At 44.4% G+C, this 19407-nt stretch overlaps 2 protein-coding genes across 12 annotated transcripts in view; one reads left to right on the top strand and one right to left on the bottom strand.

Annotated features, from left to right (window-relative positions):
- Window positions 1–4035, top strand: part of ITGAL (integrin subunit alpha L) — an 87341-nt gene extending 83306 nt beyond the window's left edge. For all 8 annotated transcript variants that reach the window (XM_053260799.1, XM_053260796.1, XM_053260795.1 and 5 more), the window contains 2 exons: window positions 462–572; window positions 2373–4035. In XM_053260799.1, coding sequence (XP_053116774.1) covers window positions 462–572; window positions 2373–2534 — 273 coding nt within the window. In that variant the 3' untranslated portion in view covers window positions 2535–4035. The remainder of the gene's footprint in view (window positions 1–461; window positions 573–2372) is intronic.
- A 707-nt stretch (window positions 4036–4742) lies between these two features.
- LOC128329480 (zinc finger protein 436-like) lies at window positions 4743–12802 on the bottom strand. Of its 4 annotated transcripts, none has more exons than XM_053260804.1 (3): window positions 12680–12802; window positions 9090–9190; window positions 4743–7589 (listed from the first exon to the last, which is right to left on the bottom strand). In XM_053260804.1, the coding sequence occupies exons 1-3, from the start codon at window positions 12739–12741 to the stop codon at window positions 5554–5556; spliced, it is 2199 nt and encodes a 732-aa protein (XP_053116779.1). In that variant the 5' UTR covers window positions 12742–12802; the 3' UTR covers window positions 4743–5553. The 4 variants fall into 4 exon arrangements, with proteins under 4 accessions (XP_053116779.1, XP_053116781.1, XP_053116782.1 ...); XM_053260806.1 differs by lacking the exon at window positions 12680–12802 and adding an exon at window positions 12018–12183; XM_053260807.1 differs by lacking the exon at window positions 12680–12802 and adding an exon at window positions 11105–11981.
- Between the last annotated feature and the right edge of the window lie 6605 nt (window positions 12803–19407).

The raw sequence follows: 19407 nt of genomic DNA, 5'->3' as shown, positions 1-19407 counted from the left end.
TTGTAACTTCTAAATGTCACAAATGTATATAAATGTGACAGACAGATAAACAAACAAAGTCTACCCTTTCCTCCTCTCTGGCAGCCTGCAACTTACTTAGTACAATACTATGCCCATTACTACTTTCAAATGATTGTAGGTATGCAACTATCGCTAGCTGGTTTATTGGAAAATGTTAAATTTTATTTTACTGCTGCTCTATCTGGACATACCATGTTAGCTGCTTTTATTCTTGACTATCTGATAACTGGGCTTCTATTTTTAGAAACAGAAAACATATCTGGTATATTGTGTGTAGATCTAGTTGAAAGGAGCTACTAAATAAGAAACTTCTAATAGGACAATATAGTAAAAGGATGATATGCCACTCCCGAATGATATACAAAGATCTTCTTCAAATATGATTTGTGATTATCTGCATGCCTTCTATGTTACTTTCTTTATTCCACTCGCCTCTACAGGTTACCACTGAAGTGGAAATGATTTTCGTGATGAACTACCTCCCTGTGATTATAGGCAGTGCCACTGGAGGTTTTCTCTTGCTAATTATCATCATTGCGGGACTTTACAAGGTAAGGAAGGCCAGCTTTGAGAATCCAGGGTTACTGCGAGAAGCAGGGGAGGTCAGCTTTTTTCTGAGCAATTGAATAAAAGGCGCTGCTAGACTAATGTGACTAATTACTACTTCAAAAAGGTCTCTGCTGCTCTGTGCAGAATTCCAAAAGGTCTTCTCCAGCTCTGTTAATACTGGCTGATATGCAGAGCAGACGTTTAGGCAGCCTGCACAGAGAAGCTGCTCCTAGCTCAGCCAGAGTCCTGCTGAACAGCAGAGAGTGCCCACATGGGGGGGGGGCAGGGATTTTTGCTACTCCCCCCACCTCCAAAAGTACTCTTTGCCTTTCAAACATATGTCCCTGAGAGATGCACAGCGTACATCCCATTTCAGTTTAAAGAGAACATCTGGATCAAAGCTGTCAGACAACCACCTTACCAAAGTTAAGCCCTTTTAAGTTCCATAAATATGAATTGGAGGGATTGTTTAATACTCTCACTGGAATCCGTGGACTTTAAAGTGCTTAACATGGGCTGTTTGTGCCTATTACTCTCATCGCTTTGTAGTGTTTGTGCAGACCGACGTCCTGGCTCATGCTGCACTTGCACAATGAAAACTTTTGCAGTGTTCTTCATTGTAAGGTCCCAGGGCCAGTGATGGCTCCCATCAATCCTAAGGGCGGTCTTCAACTAATTATTTACTAGGCCTGTGTGAAGCTTGGGCCAAAGCTGAAAACTCTGCACAGTCCTCCGGTACCATGCGGAGATGGCAGTTTTCACCATGCAGTGCTGTGCTTTGCCCAGAGCCAGGGAGCTCCTGTGAAGGATATGAAGCCCTCTTGAGCCCCAGCACCATCTTGGAAGGCTTGCACAGAGCACTGGGAAGTGGAGCCCTTCCCAGTATGAGAGGATTCTGTCTCTCCTCAAGGGCTCTCCCAGTACTGAGAACACCGCCATACTGTGCGGAGGTCAGCACCGTGGGAAACTGCTTTCAGTTGAAGGTTTCTGCCCAAAGTGGCCCCTGCTTAACAAATCGTGAAGATCGCTGCTCTAGTGCAAGAAAATCACATCGCTGTGCTAAATCACGGAGGGTTTCAGAATTACGCGATTGCGCAAAAGTTCCCTGTTGTGCAAGCTAGCACACTAGTCTGAAACTCCAGATGTAGCAGAAATAGCTAGCGCAGCAGCCTTGCACAAGTGCAGTGTTCGTCAGGATGTCTGCCAGTGTTCAAGCTCCTGTAGGACAGGATAGCCATGGTGGGTTAGGACCTACTAATGGGTTATTGCCTGACCTGAAGTGCATCCAGGACCATCCCTTGCGGGGTGCGGGGCCCAGGCAGTGCTGCAGAGATGTGGGGCCTGTCTGAAGTCTTTCTACCAGAGCATGGTTCCCACTGCAGCAGCTGCAGCCATCCCAGCTGGGCCCCATGGCATGCTCTGCTCGTCTGTACGCAGTGGTGGCTCCAACTGGACTGGACTCTACTCTGTTCAAACCAGAGGGGAGCAGGCCATCTGGAGCTGCACTGCACACAGCTGAGCAGAGCATGCCACGGGCCCAGCTGGACTGGGAGTGCAGCTGCTTGTTGGGAACTGTGCTCTGGGGTGGCAGCAGACAGGGAGATGCCAGTCTGGAAACTCTGAGCCATCTCTAGATTGCAGATTGCAAGTCCCAAGGTGAAAGACTCCCGGGTTAGCCTGAGACAGTGTGCTGCCAAGCTCCATGGCCGAATTGGGATTTGAAGCTCAGGCTTTCACATGCAAACCAAAGATCTTATTGAAGTTATTGTTTATAAACAGCTTCCCCTCCCTTTTGTCTGCAGTGCGGCTTTTTCAAGCGTAATTATAAAGACAAGCTGGACACTGAAGAAGAAACAATGAGTGCATTGCAAGAAGACAAACCAGAAGGCAATACAGAGGGTGATAAAGAGATAGAAACCAAAAGTTTAACAGACCAAACAAATGGAGAAGTTGAGAGCAAATGACCAGATCAGTTTCCCACCCCACCAGCTGTACTCAAGATAATTTGCTTTCAAGTGTATGGAAGAGGAAAGAGAAATCTCATCAATGCTGGCAATGAGGATTTTCACTCACTCGCTTACCATTTGTACGTCTCCTCTTGTGGAAAATGGGACTGTGACTGCATTTATTTCTGAGTTTCCATGGTCTTCTTTGAAAAGTACTTGTCATATGAATACTTTGGGACAGTGGGTGATAGGGACATATGATGAGAAGGCCAGAAGCAAGGAGTTATAGGCAGGAGCTGCATTCTTATGGACTACAGTACTTGTATGTTCCTGCTGCCCCCTGATTAAAGGGACAGGCACTGTTTTGTGTGTATATAACATGACTCTTTTCTAGATTAAATTAAGAGTTTTGCTCCTTCTTCATCTGCCACACTCCATATCAGAGATGGCTAATTCTATAACAGCACCTCAGGTGTTTTCTAGTATTATAATAGAGACTTTGACATGGATACTGTGAAGAAGCATAGTTAAGCTGAGCTATTGAAGAGCTAATTTCTGTTTCCCTCCAAAACATTCTGTTGCACAAAAGGATGCTTGGTGCAGCAAGCTCCGGGGGGGGGGGATGGTTACATTTGTGATTGACAGCCAGCAAGCACCCAAGGGGCTAGGCTATTATGAAACCTCCACTCCCTATTGGTTAAGTTGAGAGTCCTGACCCTGGAGGGAGAGAGCACAATCGAGTCCTGAATGTCTGTTCCTAAGGCTGAAACTGTGAAGAAAAGCTGTGTGAGTAAGCCTCTAGCCTAACATTACAGAACTAGAAGTTAGCTGAAAGTTTTATTTTATTTTTCATGCTTGCACTTTTCATTTTGTACTTTCCTGTCCCTGTTTTCTTCAAGAAATATGTTCTAACCGTTAAACTGTAGTGAGCTGTTAGTGTCTGAGTACTCTGAGGAGTTAACTCTCTTCCATAGGCCTTTCAATTAAGAACATTATTATTTGGATGGGGAAGACTAGAGGGGCTTCGTTTTCAAGGTGATCCAAGGCCACTTAATTGTTTTCCGGAAAAGGGGAAGGTTCAAGGAGTTGGTGGCAGCATACCAGGTTGGAAAGAGTAAATGGGAAAAGAGGGTGTGGTGACTTTAAGGAGCTGCAGTTTGTTCTCCGCCTTTCTCCCCAGATTCTGTGCACTGTTTCTTTTTCCTCTCTTAGAAACAAAGGCTGACATCCAGACTAAATTACACACCTGAGTTGTCCTATTGAAATTAAGTAGTCATTTAAAGTAATTCCGGAGTAGTACTAATGAGTAACTTACTGGGTGTCAGCCAAGGACTTTTAGATACTTCAGAAAGCCAGGACTCTGCTTGGGGTGTGTGTGTGTGTGTGATTTGTTTGTGGAATCTCTACCCTTCAACTCTGCAATTATCTGGGTTTTCAGTTTCAGAATACATTAATGTTGCAATTCAGATTAACTAATTTTGACTAATATAATATTTTTACATTAAAAGATTAAAATCCATCAGTTTTTATCTTCATTCTTTGGAAAATGTGTGTGTGTGTTTTATAGTTCCTCCTTAGAATATTCATAGCAATGTCACAACAAATGTAATTAAGTATATAATGTATGCCAGAATACAACTGCTTTTCAGAAGGTCTATATAATAAAAGGCAAAGTGGGGGGATGACATTCACAAAAACTGGGCCAGAATACTTAGTAGTGTTAAATGGTTTTAATTATAGTGTTAAATTGTTTTAATTATACTGAGAATGGAAATTACTGGCCAAGACTCTCTTAAATAAGGTTTGCCATGGGGCAGGAGCACTACTGTCCAAAAAACACATCCCAATCAGTGTTCCCTGTCAGAAGGAATCCCAGATGTTCTTGACTACAGCTCCCAGAATCCCTAGCTGCAGTGGGCTTTGACTGAGGATGCTAGTCAAGAACATCTGGGATTTTCTGCTAGAGGAAACACTGGTCCCAATCTCTTTAGGGCACATAGAATTGTTCATGCAGTTCTTTGTAATCCAAGACACTCAATTCTGATCTGCTATCTAGAGATTAAGTAAGCATTTTGTAATTGTACAATAATTTTCCTTATAAAAATATACACCAATGTTCAAAATACTCATGTTATATGTATTACTATATCATAAGGAAATTGATTTGAAAATATTTGTTTTGATTACAATCCTGGCCCAAAAGTTAATGAACTTAAGGCACCTGAGTGAAATAAAAAAACAGCATTTATTAGTTCTTAAGGAGACACGGATAAGAGCTGGAAAGCAGAGTTACAAAAATAACTACAGTTAGGGAGGGGAAGGGTCTGGCACATGCAATAAGAGTTGTAAAAGCTGTTCTAGTTAAATACTGGAATTTTACATACAGCCCGGATTCTGCTGGGCTTCTAAATAATAACAGTGAAAATAAAAGGACAATGTTAATCATTCTTGCTCACAAAGCACCATTTAGCCAGTGATTTCATTTTGAAGTGAGATGCCCTACCAGATCAACTCCAAGAGTGAAGCAAGAATTGCTCAAATGGTGGAAAAAGACACCCATCTCTTCATGAAAAGGCACCAACCTCAGGGGAGGAGCTTGACAGATTTGACAGAACATGGTTTGGGTTGGGGAGTGTTGCACACTATGTACATATGTAGGGTATGATTTTAAAATAGTCTGAATAAGACCACCCAATTTGGAATTAATTTGATCTGCAAATGGCAGAAGACTTGGGACAACACAGGTTGCTGGGTCATCATAAAGCTTGACCATGAGGCAGCCATTTGGTGGTACCTAGCACAGGCATGCGGGTATTGGGGTGAGGAACACTTTCAAGTGGAGAGCAGCTCCAGCAGAATCTCCCACAAATACAAGCATGGCCACGTTCTCTGCAGAAGAACAAGACCACTTTGCACCCAGATGGAGTTCTGCTATTTCTGTCCACTACATCCAAACTGATGGCTTGCTGGTTTTGGCTATAATACACACTCCCAAGGCCTCCCACTCCTAGACTCTCTTCCATTCGGCTACAGCCAATCACTTTGATTCCACAATATCCTCATCTTCAACCTGGCAATCCTGTCTCCCACTCTTTCCCCACTCTCCCTCCAAGCTATCCTCTCTGTCCCCCTGCCAACTTTGCTTCTCACTATCATCTCCACTGTCTTGCCACTCCTGCTGCACACATGTGTTCTTCTGCCTTACATTCCCATCCCTGGCATTCCCCCATTTCTCCTTCACACTTTCATCTCCCTCATTCTGCCACTCTTGCTCCACACTCTCACCTTGACACTCCTGCCTTGTGCTTTGATCCCCATCACCCTGCAAATCCTCCGCACTTTCATCATCATCATCATCATCCTGACACTCTAACCTCATGCTTTCGTCGCCATCATTCTGCAAACCCTCCTCTACCCTGTCGTCATCGTCATCGTCATCATCTTGACACTCCAGCCCCATGCTCTCAGTACAATCGCCTTGTGAACCCTGGTCCGCTCTCTCATCCTCATCATCCTGCCACTCTATCCTCACAGTTCCACCCAGGCCATCCTTCCATGCCTGCCTCATGGTCTCTCCACCGTCCCCCTGCAATCGCTGCTCTACACTTTCATCAGCATCATCCTGCCACTCCGGCCTCAGACCCTCATCCCCATCATCCTCCCATTCCCGCCTCATGCTCTCATCCCCGTCACCCTGCCATTCCTGCTCCATGATCCCTAGTCCATTGCCCTGCCACATGCTCTCCACTCCTCCGTCCACACCCTGGTCTCCAACACCTTCCATCCCTGCAGCTTCCCACCCTGCCACCAAAGTCAGGGTCTCTCCCCTTCTGACATGGGCTCGCCGATGCTGGGAAAGTGCTGACTTTTGGCCAAAGCCCCGGCCACAGTAAGGGCAACGGAAAGGCTTTTCACCAGTGTGGGTGGCTTGGTGCTGAAGGAGAGCAGAGCTGCGCACAAACCCTTTCCCACAATCAGCGCATGAGTAAGGCTTTTGGCCAGCGTGGATACGCTGGTGTATGTGATAGGTGGAGCTGACACTGAAGCTCTTCCCACACTGGTTGCAGCAGTAGGGCCGTTCACCTGTGTGCGTGCGCTGGTGTTGCAAGAGGGCAGAACTTACACCAAAGCCTTTTCCACACTCATCGCATTTGAAGGGTTTCTGGCCTCTGTGCACCCGCTGGTGCTGCTGGAGGTTGGAGCTCTGGTTGAACCCCTTCCCACAGTCTGGACAGCGGAAGGGCCGCTCACTCATGTGGATCCTCTGGTGCCGGATAAGATGGGAGCTCTCAGCAAAGTGCTTCCCACACTCCGGGCAGCCAAAGGGCCGCTCGCCTGTGTGGGCACGGAGGTGGCGGACCAGATCAGCACGGAGACGGAATGTCTTGGTGCATTCCCCACAGGAAAATGGCCGTTCTCCAGAGTGGAAACGCTTGTGCTGGGTGACTTTGGAGCTTTGTGAAAAGCATTTCCCACAGATGGAGCAGACGTAGGGCTTCTCGCCTGTGTGGATTCGCTTGTGCTGGATGAGATCAGAACTGTGGCTGAAACTCCGTCCGCACTCAGGACAGGTGAAAGGGCGTTCACCTGTGTGTGTCCGCTGGTGGATGATAAGGTTGGAGCTTTGTGAGAAGCCCTTGCCACAGTGAGTGCAGCGGTATGGTTTCTCACCCGTGTGAGAGCGCATATGCTGGACCAGGTGGGAGTCTTGGCGGTAGCTCTTGTCACAATGGGGACATTTGTAGGGTTTCTCACCTGTGTGGACACGACGGTGCCGGACCAGGTGAGAGCTGTTGCTAAAGCTTTTCCCACAGTCAGGACAGATGGTGGCTTTGGGCACCCTGTCATTATCAGAAAGGTGGTCAGTTGATTCCTGCCCCACAGAAATGACAGATTCACCATTACTGACCTCACGCTGAGTAGTTTCCATTGGACAACCTTCTGCTGTGACTCCTCTATCTGGAGAGACTTCTTGCAGCATCTCTGCCTCTCTGTGAATCTCCTTGTCTTTTTTCTGTATCTTCTGTGATTCGGCTCCTTCTTCTTTATCTTCATTTATTATCTCAACACCTTCTGTGAGAACAATTATACAACAAGTTTTACTTCACTGTTGCAAATTGAACTCATAATTTTAGATTGTTCTCAGCTTTGAGTGTTGGGAAAGTAGTCTTGTGCATTTTTAAACAAACAGTGTTGACAAATTCAAAGGAAATTGACCCCTGAACCCAATCCACACCTAATTCAAACCGCCACAAAACCTTGCAAGATGAAATCAATCATAGGAGATTTTTTAATATTAGAAGAGAATTAGAATTGCCATTCTGTTCTTATGCTCTTATTTATCCACCATTCAATCATTAAAAGAAAACAATTGAATTGTGGGTAATTACATTAGAGCATTAAAAAATGGCAATATATGATAGCGTATAAGATAGGGCTTACTGTCACAAATAAAATGTAATTGTTCATCTACACCTAAAAGCTTCTCTGCAAGATTTGGGACAAATTAGAGGTGAGCTTTTGAAGTTACATTAAAGCTAGCCAGCTGTATGAAGAATGGAAGTATAGGGTCTCCACTCTTTTTAGTGTTTGTTAAGGCTAGAAGGGATCATCGTTTATAATGTCTTAACTAAGCATCTGCTCCAACTGAGTCTTGTGCTTATTCAATGCCAGTCCCACACTTGATAATGGGAGAGAAAGACAGACCACAAGACAGATTCCTGCACCAGAAAATCCAGCAGAAAGGTTAAGCTGAGTGCTGACCTAAGCATTCAGTATGCAGTATTTGTAATCTCTCCTACAAATTCAAAGGAGTGGTTGATGACATTAGAGAGCTCAAATAAAATAGAAGGAAGAAGAATTAATCATTTTGGCTATGGAAACTGTTGGGAGCAGGGGCATCTTCCTGAGTTTTGAATAAATAGGACTGACATTTTTGTTACAAGGATCCAAACCCAAGCTTTACTCCTCACTTCCTTTCTAACAGATCTGGGAATATACAGTATCCTATATTCCCTTTTTGATGTCTATAGGAAAAGATGATGGCTTTGATCAGCTAGTCAGTTTATGGCAGAAGTGAGATCTGAAACAGGTACTTCTTGATTCACACACAGCTCAGTCTCTTAACCATTGCACTACACTAGGAGCGGCTGGTGAGGGCAGCACCGGTGAGGGGCAGGGGGTGCTGCCCTCCTTAAAGAGGCACCTTTAAGGAGTAATAAGCAGGTGCTTACTAGCATGTATGCAGCACCTGCAAGCTGCTGCACTCTGCCCGCAATCCCACGGGGTGGGGGGGGAGCGCTCTGCCCAGCATCTGGTGGGGCCGCAGCGGGGCCCTAGCCTCTGCGCGTACATGGAGCCTCCGTGCAGGCGCAGAGACCAAGGCCCCGCCAGATGCCAAGCAGAATGCTGCTGCCCCACATGGGATTGTGAGTAGAGCACGGCAGCTTGCAGGTGCTGCTTAAACACTGGTAAGCACCTGCTTATTACTCCTTAAAGGTGCCTCTGTCCACCGCCCCTGGCGCTGCCCTCAGCAGTTGTTCCTGCACTACACTAGTTCAGTTCATTCCTCACCTGCTAATGTCTCTCCTTCACAGGCATCCTGAAGATCCAGGATGCATGTTTCTTTCCCACTTTCCATATGGGAGGTCACAATAGTATTGGCACTGGGGAATCTGATTGTTAAGAAAGAAACAGATTTGTATAAGATGAAGTCATATATGTAATGCTCAGAATGAATAACCATATTCCAGTGCTCTATTGAGGCCCACAAAAGAGAACCCCCTCGATACACACACACACACACACACAGTTCCATAAAACACAGTCTCACAATATCAAAGTTTTGTAGGACATCCCTCACAAATATAAACTGCTAAATGCAAAATTCTTGCTCCATAATATAGCATAATATACATATTCCTATAGAGCCTGATAGACAGTTGCCTCAAGCTCCATGAAGCTCTACATAACAGCTGTACATAACAGCTCAAAAAAAAAGAAGTACAACCCTACACAATTACACAGACTCATTTCAGAAGCATTGCTCTGACTAACGATTGTTTGCACGGTATATATTAAGCTGCTATGGCTTGTGTCTCCTAAGCTGGAAACAGACCATTTCTTAACTGTCCCCAATCCCCATCCCAATTCTTACAATCCTGTCACCACAGTTTCATGACTCCATTGCTGTTTTGCCTCCCACCCCTTTCACAGCCCCTTTCACTTCATCTTCCCCTTATGTTGCCCAATGAGATGCTGCTACTGCAGTCATGTCAAACCTTATTTGGCGCCGTCTCCCTTGTGTGTTCCCCGTTGGCTTTGTTTTCATTAAAGAGGGGGCATGGGGATGCTGTTAGGTGTCTGGCTATGGAGATCCGCTTGCAACAGGAAGGTCCCTTCATGATTAAGACCCTTCTACAACTGTACTTCCTTCTGAGTCCTTTCTAGGAAGCATCAACTCTGCAAGCTCTACGGTTTTAACTCAGTCACTCTCACTTAGAACTGCCATGTGATCCCTGTTTAGAGAGACATCCCCTTTTTCTGAAGCACTGCCTAACATAACAGATGCCCTATAGTAGCTATGACTTGGGGTGGGGGAATTCTGGAAATGCTATTGTCTTCCCACAGATGTTAAGCAACTGCTTTCTTTTCTCTCTTTTGCAATCCAGAGATTCCTTTTTATTGTCACTGCCAGTAGAAACTAGGCTTGGGGATGGATAGAACAGAGAGCTTACTAATTATTATTTATTATTGATATAATGCCATCATATGCAACATGTATGCAGTAAGAGGATAAATTCCTGACCTGAAAAGCCTACAACCTAAAATTTGACAAGGGAGACCTCAGTGAGATCCAGTGTGGTGTAGGAGTTAAAATGTTGGACCTTTAAATCTGGAAGATGGCAGTTCCCCCACTCAGCCATGAAGTTCACTGGGTGGTGCCCTTGGGCCAGTCATTATATCTCGGCCTAAGTGACCTGCCAAGGTGTTTTGAGGATAAAAGGGGAGAAGAACCATGCACAATGAACTCTTTGGAGAAGGGGTTGAATATATAAATGCAATTTTTGTCCCGTGAACTATTGAGTGACAAAGAGTTCTTTGTGAACTCTTTTTTAAAAAAACCTTCCTTCCTTCATTCTTTCCTTCCTTCCCAGAAAGTGGTATTAGTATTATTAGGGGGGTGGAAATGGACTAAGCACAGGTAAATGGGCAGCATTTTTTTTAAAGGTAGTTTTCTGGCTATTATTCCAGGAGACCCGGTCTGTGTTCCTTACTGGCCATTAATGTGAGTCTCTGGGTAAAGATTGCTCTGGAATGTGGAAAGAAGAGGTGTCCCTGCCGGCTGATGCAAGGCGTATTAGTGTGAAAAGGAAGAAAAAGCAGCAGCTTCGAAGAAACAGACAGTTATGAGCAAGTCTGAAGCTGAAAGAGAGGGCTGAGTACCACAGGGCTTCTCTCTCTGAAGATGAAGGAGGGTAGTGAACCTCCTGCCTTGTAAAGGTAAAGTGTGCCGTCAAGTCAATTTCAACTCCTGGCTCCTACTGAGCCCTGTGGTTTTCTTTTGGTAGAATGCAGGAGGGGCTTACCATTGCTTCCTCCTGCGCAGTATGAGATGATGCCTTTCAGCGTCTTCCTATATAGCTGCTGCCTGAGATAGGTGTTTCCCATAGCCTGGGAAACATACCAGCGGGGATCTCAGCAACCTTCTGCTTGTTAGTCAAGCATTTCCCCGCTACACCACTTAAGGTGACCTTGTAGAAGCACTTTAATTTATTACATTTATATACCGCCCCGTCCAAAGGTGGTGAGCCTTTGGATGGGGCACGTATGCTGCTTGCCTCGGCTTGATGTTCTACCTGAATATTTGTAAATAAGTAACATACTAATTTACAAAAAAGCTATACATCGCCAGTGATCTGTCCTCCAAAGCAAGCCAGGCAGCAATGGAACCTCACTTGTTGGGAAATGAGCATGTGGTGTAATATAATACATTTATTTCCGTTTCTGTGCTTAGTGGGGCATGGGGAGTGTGCCAAAAGTTTCACTGAAAACATGGACAGGGATTTGAAGGAATTTCATTTCATCAGGACATTGATTATTTGACTAGTCTTGTCTCAATTTTGCATGAGATGATGAGTGAGATGATGCATCAGCAATGCATACTAGTTACATAAAGGAACACACGGCAATCCTTTACATTTCTTAAATTTTGTTCTTGTATTCCTCAGATACAAGTCATTTGCCGCCCATCTTCTGGGCTCTGCCACAGAGATTTTATCCAGGGCCCTCGACACTATAACCGCAACTCCCAATATTCCCAGCCATAATCTGTCCTGTCTTCTGGAAGCCTGTTTTATCTGTCTTGTTGTGAAGGTTTTCTTATTTAGGGGATTTTTAATTTTTTTTTTTAAAGACAAATACAGCGCCTTGTGCACGGTTTTTAAGAACGCGTTTTAAAACGTTTGCTGAGATTACTAGACCACTATTAAAGGCGCGTGCCTTTGCTGAAAGACAGACAACAAAGCCAAGAGTTTTGCTAGTTGCTGCCCCTCGACCTCCCCACGAACAAAATAGGCTTGGGACTAGAGGGGAGGCAGCAGGGGGGGGTCGCTCCCTCCTCCCCCCGGGTAGTCGAACAACGCGCAAGTCTCGCGCCTCTTTCCCCCTTGTGGGCCGCCAAACTGTAAGCCCTCGCGCACACCCACTTGAGCCCCGCCCCGCATAGAAATAAGCTAAGCCCTGCAGGCGCACGTTTCCCCGCCCCCCAACTGTTATTGGTCGGCAGAGGCCGCGATCCGTGCGTCGGTTGGTGGAATCCTGATCCTTTTAAACCGCCAATTTTACCTCAGCCTCCCCTCCCCCCACCTACACCACTATGAGTTTTCTTCCTGCCACTGTCCTAGTACCGTATATACCCCAAGTATGAGAAATCACTCCCCTGCCCCCGTGAGAATTAATCCCGAGTAACTACTACTCTTTACTGCTAGTACTTGATTTTTGTTTCGTATTCAAGTGGTGGAGGAAAGCAACCCCGTTCAGGTCCTCCCCCACTTGAATACGAAACAAAAATCAAGTACTAGCAGTAAAGAGTAGTAGTTACTCGGGATTAGTTCTCACGGGGGCAGAGGTGTGATTTCGCATACCAGGCAAAATGGTCTTACTTTTTGTTGAGAGGCCTGACGGCCAGGACGCTACAGGAGCTGTGAATGGCTGGTGAAGCCATCCCCTGATGTCTCACAAGAGACTTCTGTGGTCCACTCCAGACTCTGAGCAAGGAATCCAAGCTCAAGAGTGAGATGATTTATCTTCATCTCCCTGAGTCAGGGCTGCAGAGATCCACTAACAATGATTTATTCACTCATGTGGTTGAGGGGGAAAGTGCGTGCCCTTTGGACTTCAGATCTGTTCCTTCATGGTAACTTTGAGGTTTTCATTCATCTTCCTTTATTATTCATTATTATTATTATTATTACATTTATATCCCACTCTTCCTCCAAGGAGCTCAGAGCGGTGCACTACATACTTAAGTTTCTCTTTCACAACAACCCTGTGAAGTAGGTTAGGCTGAGAGAGAAGTGACTGGCCCAGAGTCACCCAGCAAGTATCATGGCTGAATGGGGATTTGAACTCAGGTCTCCCCGGTCCTAGTCCAGCACTCTAGCCACTACACCATGCTGGCTTTATCTCAAGCTAGCCCTGATGTAACAGGATTTCATGGAGCTGAGCATCTTGTCCCATTAATGTCATTGGGTCTTAGTAAAGATTTTGTCCAGTGAATACAAGAACAATGCCTGCATGAAGAGAGAGAAATGTTTTAGCATTAAAATATTATCAAATAAATGATGGCTTCAAGTTTGGGGAACAGAAGGGTAGGAGAATTAAAATTGGAAACACACAATTGTATCTAGGAGAGACAGATACAAGGAAGACGGAAGAGCTTCAATGTAACATATAAGAGAACCAGATTTGTTCTTGCATTGGTATTCATACAATTTTGTAGTTAGTTTTTAAGTATTTAATTCTGAAACACAAACGCTAGCTTCAGGTGAGTGGAATCCTTTCCACTCACACACAATTCCCAGTTCTCAGAGAATAGGCTGTGGTTTACCCTGGTTAAAAAGCTTCCCATAAAACTAGTCCAACAAAGCTTATTCCACAATAAATCTGTTAAAAACTGACAGGCGATAAAATGTTTGCTGTAACAGACTAACTCAGCTGCTTTGTTGGAATTTGGTTAAAGAAATCCACTTTGCACTGTTATGACATGCGGGGCTAGACTCTTGTCTAAGAGATCTTTGGATTAAAGGCTAACCTGTACCCAGACACAGGAGCTATACAAATGGGGGAGAGAGGCTAAAAATTCGATAGTAAACATTCAAGATTTATTAGAAGAGAACCAAAATATACATTCTGATTAGAGAATTAGCAATATAAATCTTTACATAGGAATTTGGTAGTACAGACTCACTTGCGAGGATCATTAGCTCAGAAAAACAATACATGCAAACAGTGCAGTTGAGATGAAAGACGTAAAGCCATCGAATTCTGGGAGGTTCAGGCACAATTCCCAAATAGTCTACTTACCACTTGGAATGGCTGTCAATTTTGTAAAGCTACTTGGGAATGGACCCTGGGACAGGTGGTGATGAAAAGGAGGGGAGAGGAGGAAGAGGGTGGCAAGAAAGGAGTCCTATGCTAGAGGAAAAAGGGCTAGAATGGGCAAATTGGGTTCCTCTAGTTAGAGGAGAAAGGCAATGGTAAGCCACTCCTGTATTCTACCAAGAAAACCACATGGCTCTGTGGTCGCCAGGTGTGGACACCCACTCTGAAGGCACACTCTTTCCCCTTTCCCCTTTAGTTAGCAACAAGGGGGAGAGTATACCTTTCCTGTCTACATACCTTTTCCTGGGCTGGAATGAAGAGGTTGGAGATCTGCTTGGTTAGTGAAACTCCAGGCAACTGGGTTGAAGTTTGTGATGGGTCAGGGACCCAAAAAGTGAAACCAGCTCTTTAGGAGTCAGAGATTCTTGAGGTCAAGAAATTCTGACCATCCACAAAATGTTCGTTCTCTCTCTCTCTCTCTCTCTCTCTGGGCTTTGTGATGGGGTGGATGGTCCTTGAGGCAGAGACTAGTGTGGTTTTAGTCTCTGGAAACAGTTTACAAGTGTTAATTTCTCTCTGAGTGTTTAGATTGGACGTAAGAGGAATTGATTCTAAGGAAAAAATTATATTCTATTGTTGTCAAAAGGGAGGCGCTAGTCTTGCTCCCAGCATGTCTCATCTATTGCCTTTGAAATTCAGCCAGGCTGAGTCATCTAAAGGTAGAAGCAATCTGGGGTGTGAGGCTAATCCTCCAGGTTTAACTGAATCATGAGTTTCTAGCCCTTAAGGCTAATTCAGTCAGTGGTAAGAAATCTTTTCCATGCCTGAGAGGAAATTGCTCTGAATACTTCCTATGATTACATTTAGTTGAGTGGGGGTGCTTTTATCATATGTATAGTCCTTAAGTGGCACAGCAGGGAAATGCTTGACTAACAAGCATAAGGTTGCCTGCTGGAATCCCTGCTGGTACTATATCCAGCAGCAGCAATATAGGCATCATCATCTCATGCTGCATGGGAGGAGGCAATGGTAAACCCCTCCTGTATTCCACCAAATAAATCCACAGGGCTCTGTGGGCGCCAGGAGTCAAAATCAACTCGACAGGCACACTTTACCTTTATATCAGACTGAGTTGCTGTTGTAGTTGATTTCCTTTGGGTCTAACTTCCCAGGTCTTCCCAGATCAGTGATTTTTCCTTCTCCCATATGCCATTTCAACATGTATTTTTCTCTTTGGTCTCTGGTAGTGCCAATCTGGACCTATAAATCCTGATTCTGCCTGGGATATCCTAAAGTGTTGTTTGGGCTGGGAAAGGGGTTTTTACCCAGACGTTCATGTGAAAGGTCCCATTCTCTTGTTTATTGTTACTTTGTATGTTCCACAGTTGAGCACCTCTCTTCAAAATAAGTTCTGGAGCTCAGCTGTTGCTCAGATTAAGGTTTTAGCCTTACATTGACTAAAACAGATTCCTGCACCAGTTACTACCAAGAGTTATTTATTCTTAATAATCAAGATTGCAGTGTCTGAAAAAGTATTAGTGGGGGAGCCATCTGCCTTGTCCCACCTCAGATTGTCCCACGTGTTGGGAAAGTATATTTGATACTGTCATGATAAGGGGCAGGGACTTGATACACATCACAGGTATCTTAAAAAAAAAATAAAATCCTATCATTCATCCCTGAAGATGAACAAACACTGACTCCAAGGTGGGATTCTTCTGCCAAAATAGCCTTATGGATTAGTCATATAACAGAAGATAAAAATAAGCAGGGGGGGGACCACCCCAATTGATGGGGTCTGAGTGGTCAGTGACTGACCAGGAGAGAGATCTTGGGGCCATGGTGGATAGCTCATTAAAAGTGTTTAAAAGTCAACTCAGTGCACGACAGCCTTGGAAAAAGACAAATTCCATGCTAGGGATCATTAGGAAGGGGACTGAAAATAAAAATGCTAATATTTTAATGCCCTTATACAAGTCTATGGTACATTTGGAGTACTGCATACGGTTCTGGTCATCATATCTTAAGAAGGACATTGTAAAACTGGAAAAGGTGCAGAAGAGGCCAACCAAGATGATCAGGGGCCAGGAGCACCTTCCTTATGAGGCAAGGCTACAACACCTGGGGCTTTTTAATTCGGAAAAGAGGCTACAATGGGGAGACATGGTAGAGGTGGATAAAATTATGCATGGAGTAAAGAGAGTGGACAGAGAGAAATGTTTCTTCCTCTCTCACCACACTAGAACCAGGGGTCATCCCATGAAACTGAAGGCCAGGAAATTTAGGACCAACAAAAGGAAGTACTTTTTCATACAGCGCATAATTACTCTAGGGCCATTAGCTTGGATGGATTCTCTGCCATGGGATGTGGTGATAGCCACTAGCTTGGATGGATATAAAAGGGGCTTAGGCAAAGTCATGGAGGACAGGTCTATCAATGGCTACTAGTCTGGTGGCCATAGACCACCTCCGGCCTCAGAGGCAAAATGCCTCTAAATATCAGTTGCAGGGGAGCAACAAGTGAGTGCATGCCCTCAGCTCTTGCCTGTGGGCTTCTCGGATCAGTCCCAAGGCCTATCTAGTCCTGCATCCTGTTTCACATAGTGTGGTGTGAAACAGGATGACTAGATAGGTCTTAGGCTTGACCAAGCAGGACTGTTCTTATGCTTATGAAATTATGCTTATGTTTTGGGTTTTTTTTTACTCCTCATGATTAATTGCTTTCAAGTGAGAAATGTTCAAACTCATTCCAGGGGTATCTCAGCCTTATACCAGACTGCAAAAGCTGTTTGCTTTCTCTCGAGAAAGGTCTTCTGTGCTTCCCAGTTTCAGTTGGGCCATGCTTCTGGAAGTGAAGTCCTCATACGTGCAGGCATACATTTTCTAGAGTATTTTTCTATCTGCATACTAAAAGCAATGCAGAAGTTCAGAGAATTATAAAAATACAATAAAACAATACATTACTTATTTAAATCACATAATTAAATAATGTGTCAAAAATTGAGAAACGGCTGCAAAATCAACAAGCTTGTTGAAAAAGAAAGGGTTTCACCCACCTAATGGTGAAAAGAAGTAATTCTCAGAGTACATCAAAACTTTGTGGGGAGTGTGGTGTCACTACTGAAAAGGCCCTATCCCAGTTGACTGCCAAATGTATCTCTGAAGCAGGCAGGATCTGGAACAAAGATCCATTAGAATATTTTAGTGTTCAGGCAGGCTTATATGGGAGTTTGCAGTCCTTACAGTATCCAGGCCCCAAACATTAAAGTACAGTTGTGCCGTCGAGTCAGTGTCGACTCCTGACACCCACAGAGCCCTGTGGTTGTCTTTAGTAGAATACCGGAGGGGTTCAGCATTGCCTTCTCCCACTCAGTCTGAGATGATGCCTTTCAGCATCTCCCTATATCGCTGCTGCCCGATATAGGTGTTTCCCATAGTCTGGGAAACATATGGTGTTTCATATGGAACATATGGAAACATATGATGTTTCAAACGATGGTGTTTCCCATAGTCTGGGAAACATACCAGCAGGGATTCAAACCAGCAACCTCTTGCTCCCTAGGGAAGTTTCTTCCCCACTGTGCCATTAGGTGGCGGGGCTTAAAAAGTAACTATCAGCACCTTGAATTGTGCCAGGAAACAAATCAGAAACCAATGAAGACAGTGGAATTATGGAATATAGGGGTCACACTGGACTCCCAACAACAATCTGGCCTCAGCATTTTTGAACTCTCTTCACGGATAGCCACATGAGCATTGCAGTAATTAAGCTCAGTATGATCAAGGCATGGGTGTCTGCGACCAGAGCTGCTGTGATCTTATTATAAGAGATTTTATTATCAGGCAAGGCTGTAGAACCCTGCAGTTAGTAGCCTCCAGCAGCTGGGAGGATGGGGGTGAGAGCAGCAGATTAGCATCTCCCCCATCATTATATGCAGGAACTGGTACTACTACCAGTTCCTTATATTCTGCCAGGCAAGGCTGACTCTAGGTTTCAGGGAACTCTCAACACTCCATGGATCCCCTTCTAGCTGGGTAGGCTCCCATTCTCTGCCACCGCCACCACATGAACGCCATGGGCATGGAAGTAGTCTAGGGGAACTGCAGTGGGCCCTTCTGAAGGCTTTGGGCCCTCAGCAGCTGCCCAACAATGCCAATCCTTGCTACGGAGCCCAAAAATACCAATCCTTTCTACCAAGCAAAGATGCTGCAATATTTGGTGAACCGTTGTTAATTGCTAGGGGAAACCCCCCAAGATTTGGTGGGTTTTGTTTTTTTGTAGTCATCAAAACACTGATTCAGCATTTTATGAAAGTTCAGCAACTGGTTTTAATTAAAAATGCATAGAAGGAGTAAACTAGACAGGCAGGCTTTGACAAGAACACCACAAAATTCAAAGAACAAGCAATCTCAAACAGGAACTGTGTGCTGCAATCCTCCGAACTCAAATTTGTCTTCCCGCCACAGGCACATAGAGATAATATATGTATCCCTTACATTTTATGTATCTTTTATTTATTATTTATTTATTGTATTTATCTTATTGTATCTTTGTGATTGATTTTAGTTGCTCTAAGCCAGAATGGGATTTTTAGTCTTGGATCAAAAACAAGGTATAACTATAATAAATATATATTATACAAGAGCTATAAATAAAAAATAAGTGCAGACTGAATAAATTAATATTTCTGCAGGGTGTAATCCAGAAATGTGAATTACACCTTGAATGGTGTACCCCAAGATAACATGTAGAGAGATGGCAATGTTCTTTGGTTGGTTAACAGCAATATTTGTTCCCTATGAATCCAGAGCAAACCCCATCATCTGATGTATGTGTTTACTAAACATAGTCCACTTGAAAGTCCTGTGTTGGGCTTCTTTTGTTCCTATGCAAGTCAGCTCATCAGAAAAGGAAAAAAGCCAATTGGATTGTTCTAAGGCCAAAGCTCTGAATAGGTGATGGGACCTCTCATAGGTTGAAAAGTGAAATATGAAGGTGAAATATGAAATACTGAGGTGTCTGACTGGGCTATAATGCAAGATGACACAAGATCTAGTTACACTTTATCCACTGACAGATGCTCCCATTCCCTATATCAACCAAAAATGCTGAGGCCAATGCTGCAGCCACCCATTTACAAGGTGTCTGGCCATGGCAACTCAGTAAGCTAGGAATGGAAACTCTGCAAGTTCTCAAAAAGCATTCCTTTTCTCTAGCCACCATATATTGACACAAGACAAATACCTCATGTCATGCATTTTGCAGGAATCAGATACAATGACCCGA

The sequence above is a fragment of the Hemicordylus capensis genome, chromosome 6 (genome assembly GCF_027244095.1).
Source record: "Hemicordylus capensis ecotype Gifberg chromosome 6, rHemCap1.1.pri, whole genome shotgun sequence".
In the NCBI taxonomy this organism is placed as follows: Eukaryota; Metazoa; Chordata; class Lepidosauria; order Squamata; family Cordylidae; genus Hemicordylus; species Hemicordylus capensis.
The sequence above is the reverse complement of the archived record's forward strand: the minus strand, read 5'-3'. Positions and strand labels throughout refer to the sequence as shown.

Excerpts from the sequence above, each read along its gene's own strand:
- LOC128329480 (XM_053260804.1), bottom strand. The coding sequence starts at position 12,741 with ATGGCTTCACCAGCCATTCACAGCTCCTGTAGCGTCCTGGCCGTCAGG. Across the intron at positions 9,191-12,679 it reads GTCAGGCCTCTCAACAAAAA|ATTCCCCAGTGCCAATACTA; the intron begins GTAAGACCATTT and ends CTTAACAATCAG. Across the intron at positions 7,590-9,089 it reads TGAAGGAGAGACATTAGCAG|AAGGTGTTGAGATAATAAAT; the intron begins GTGAGGAATGAA and ends TTGTTCTCACAG.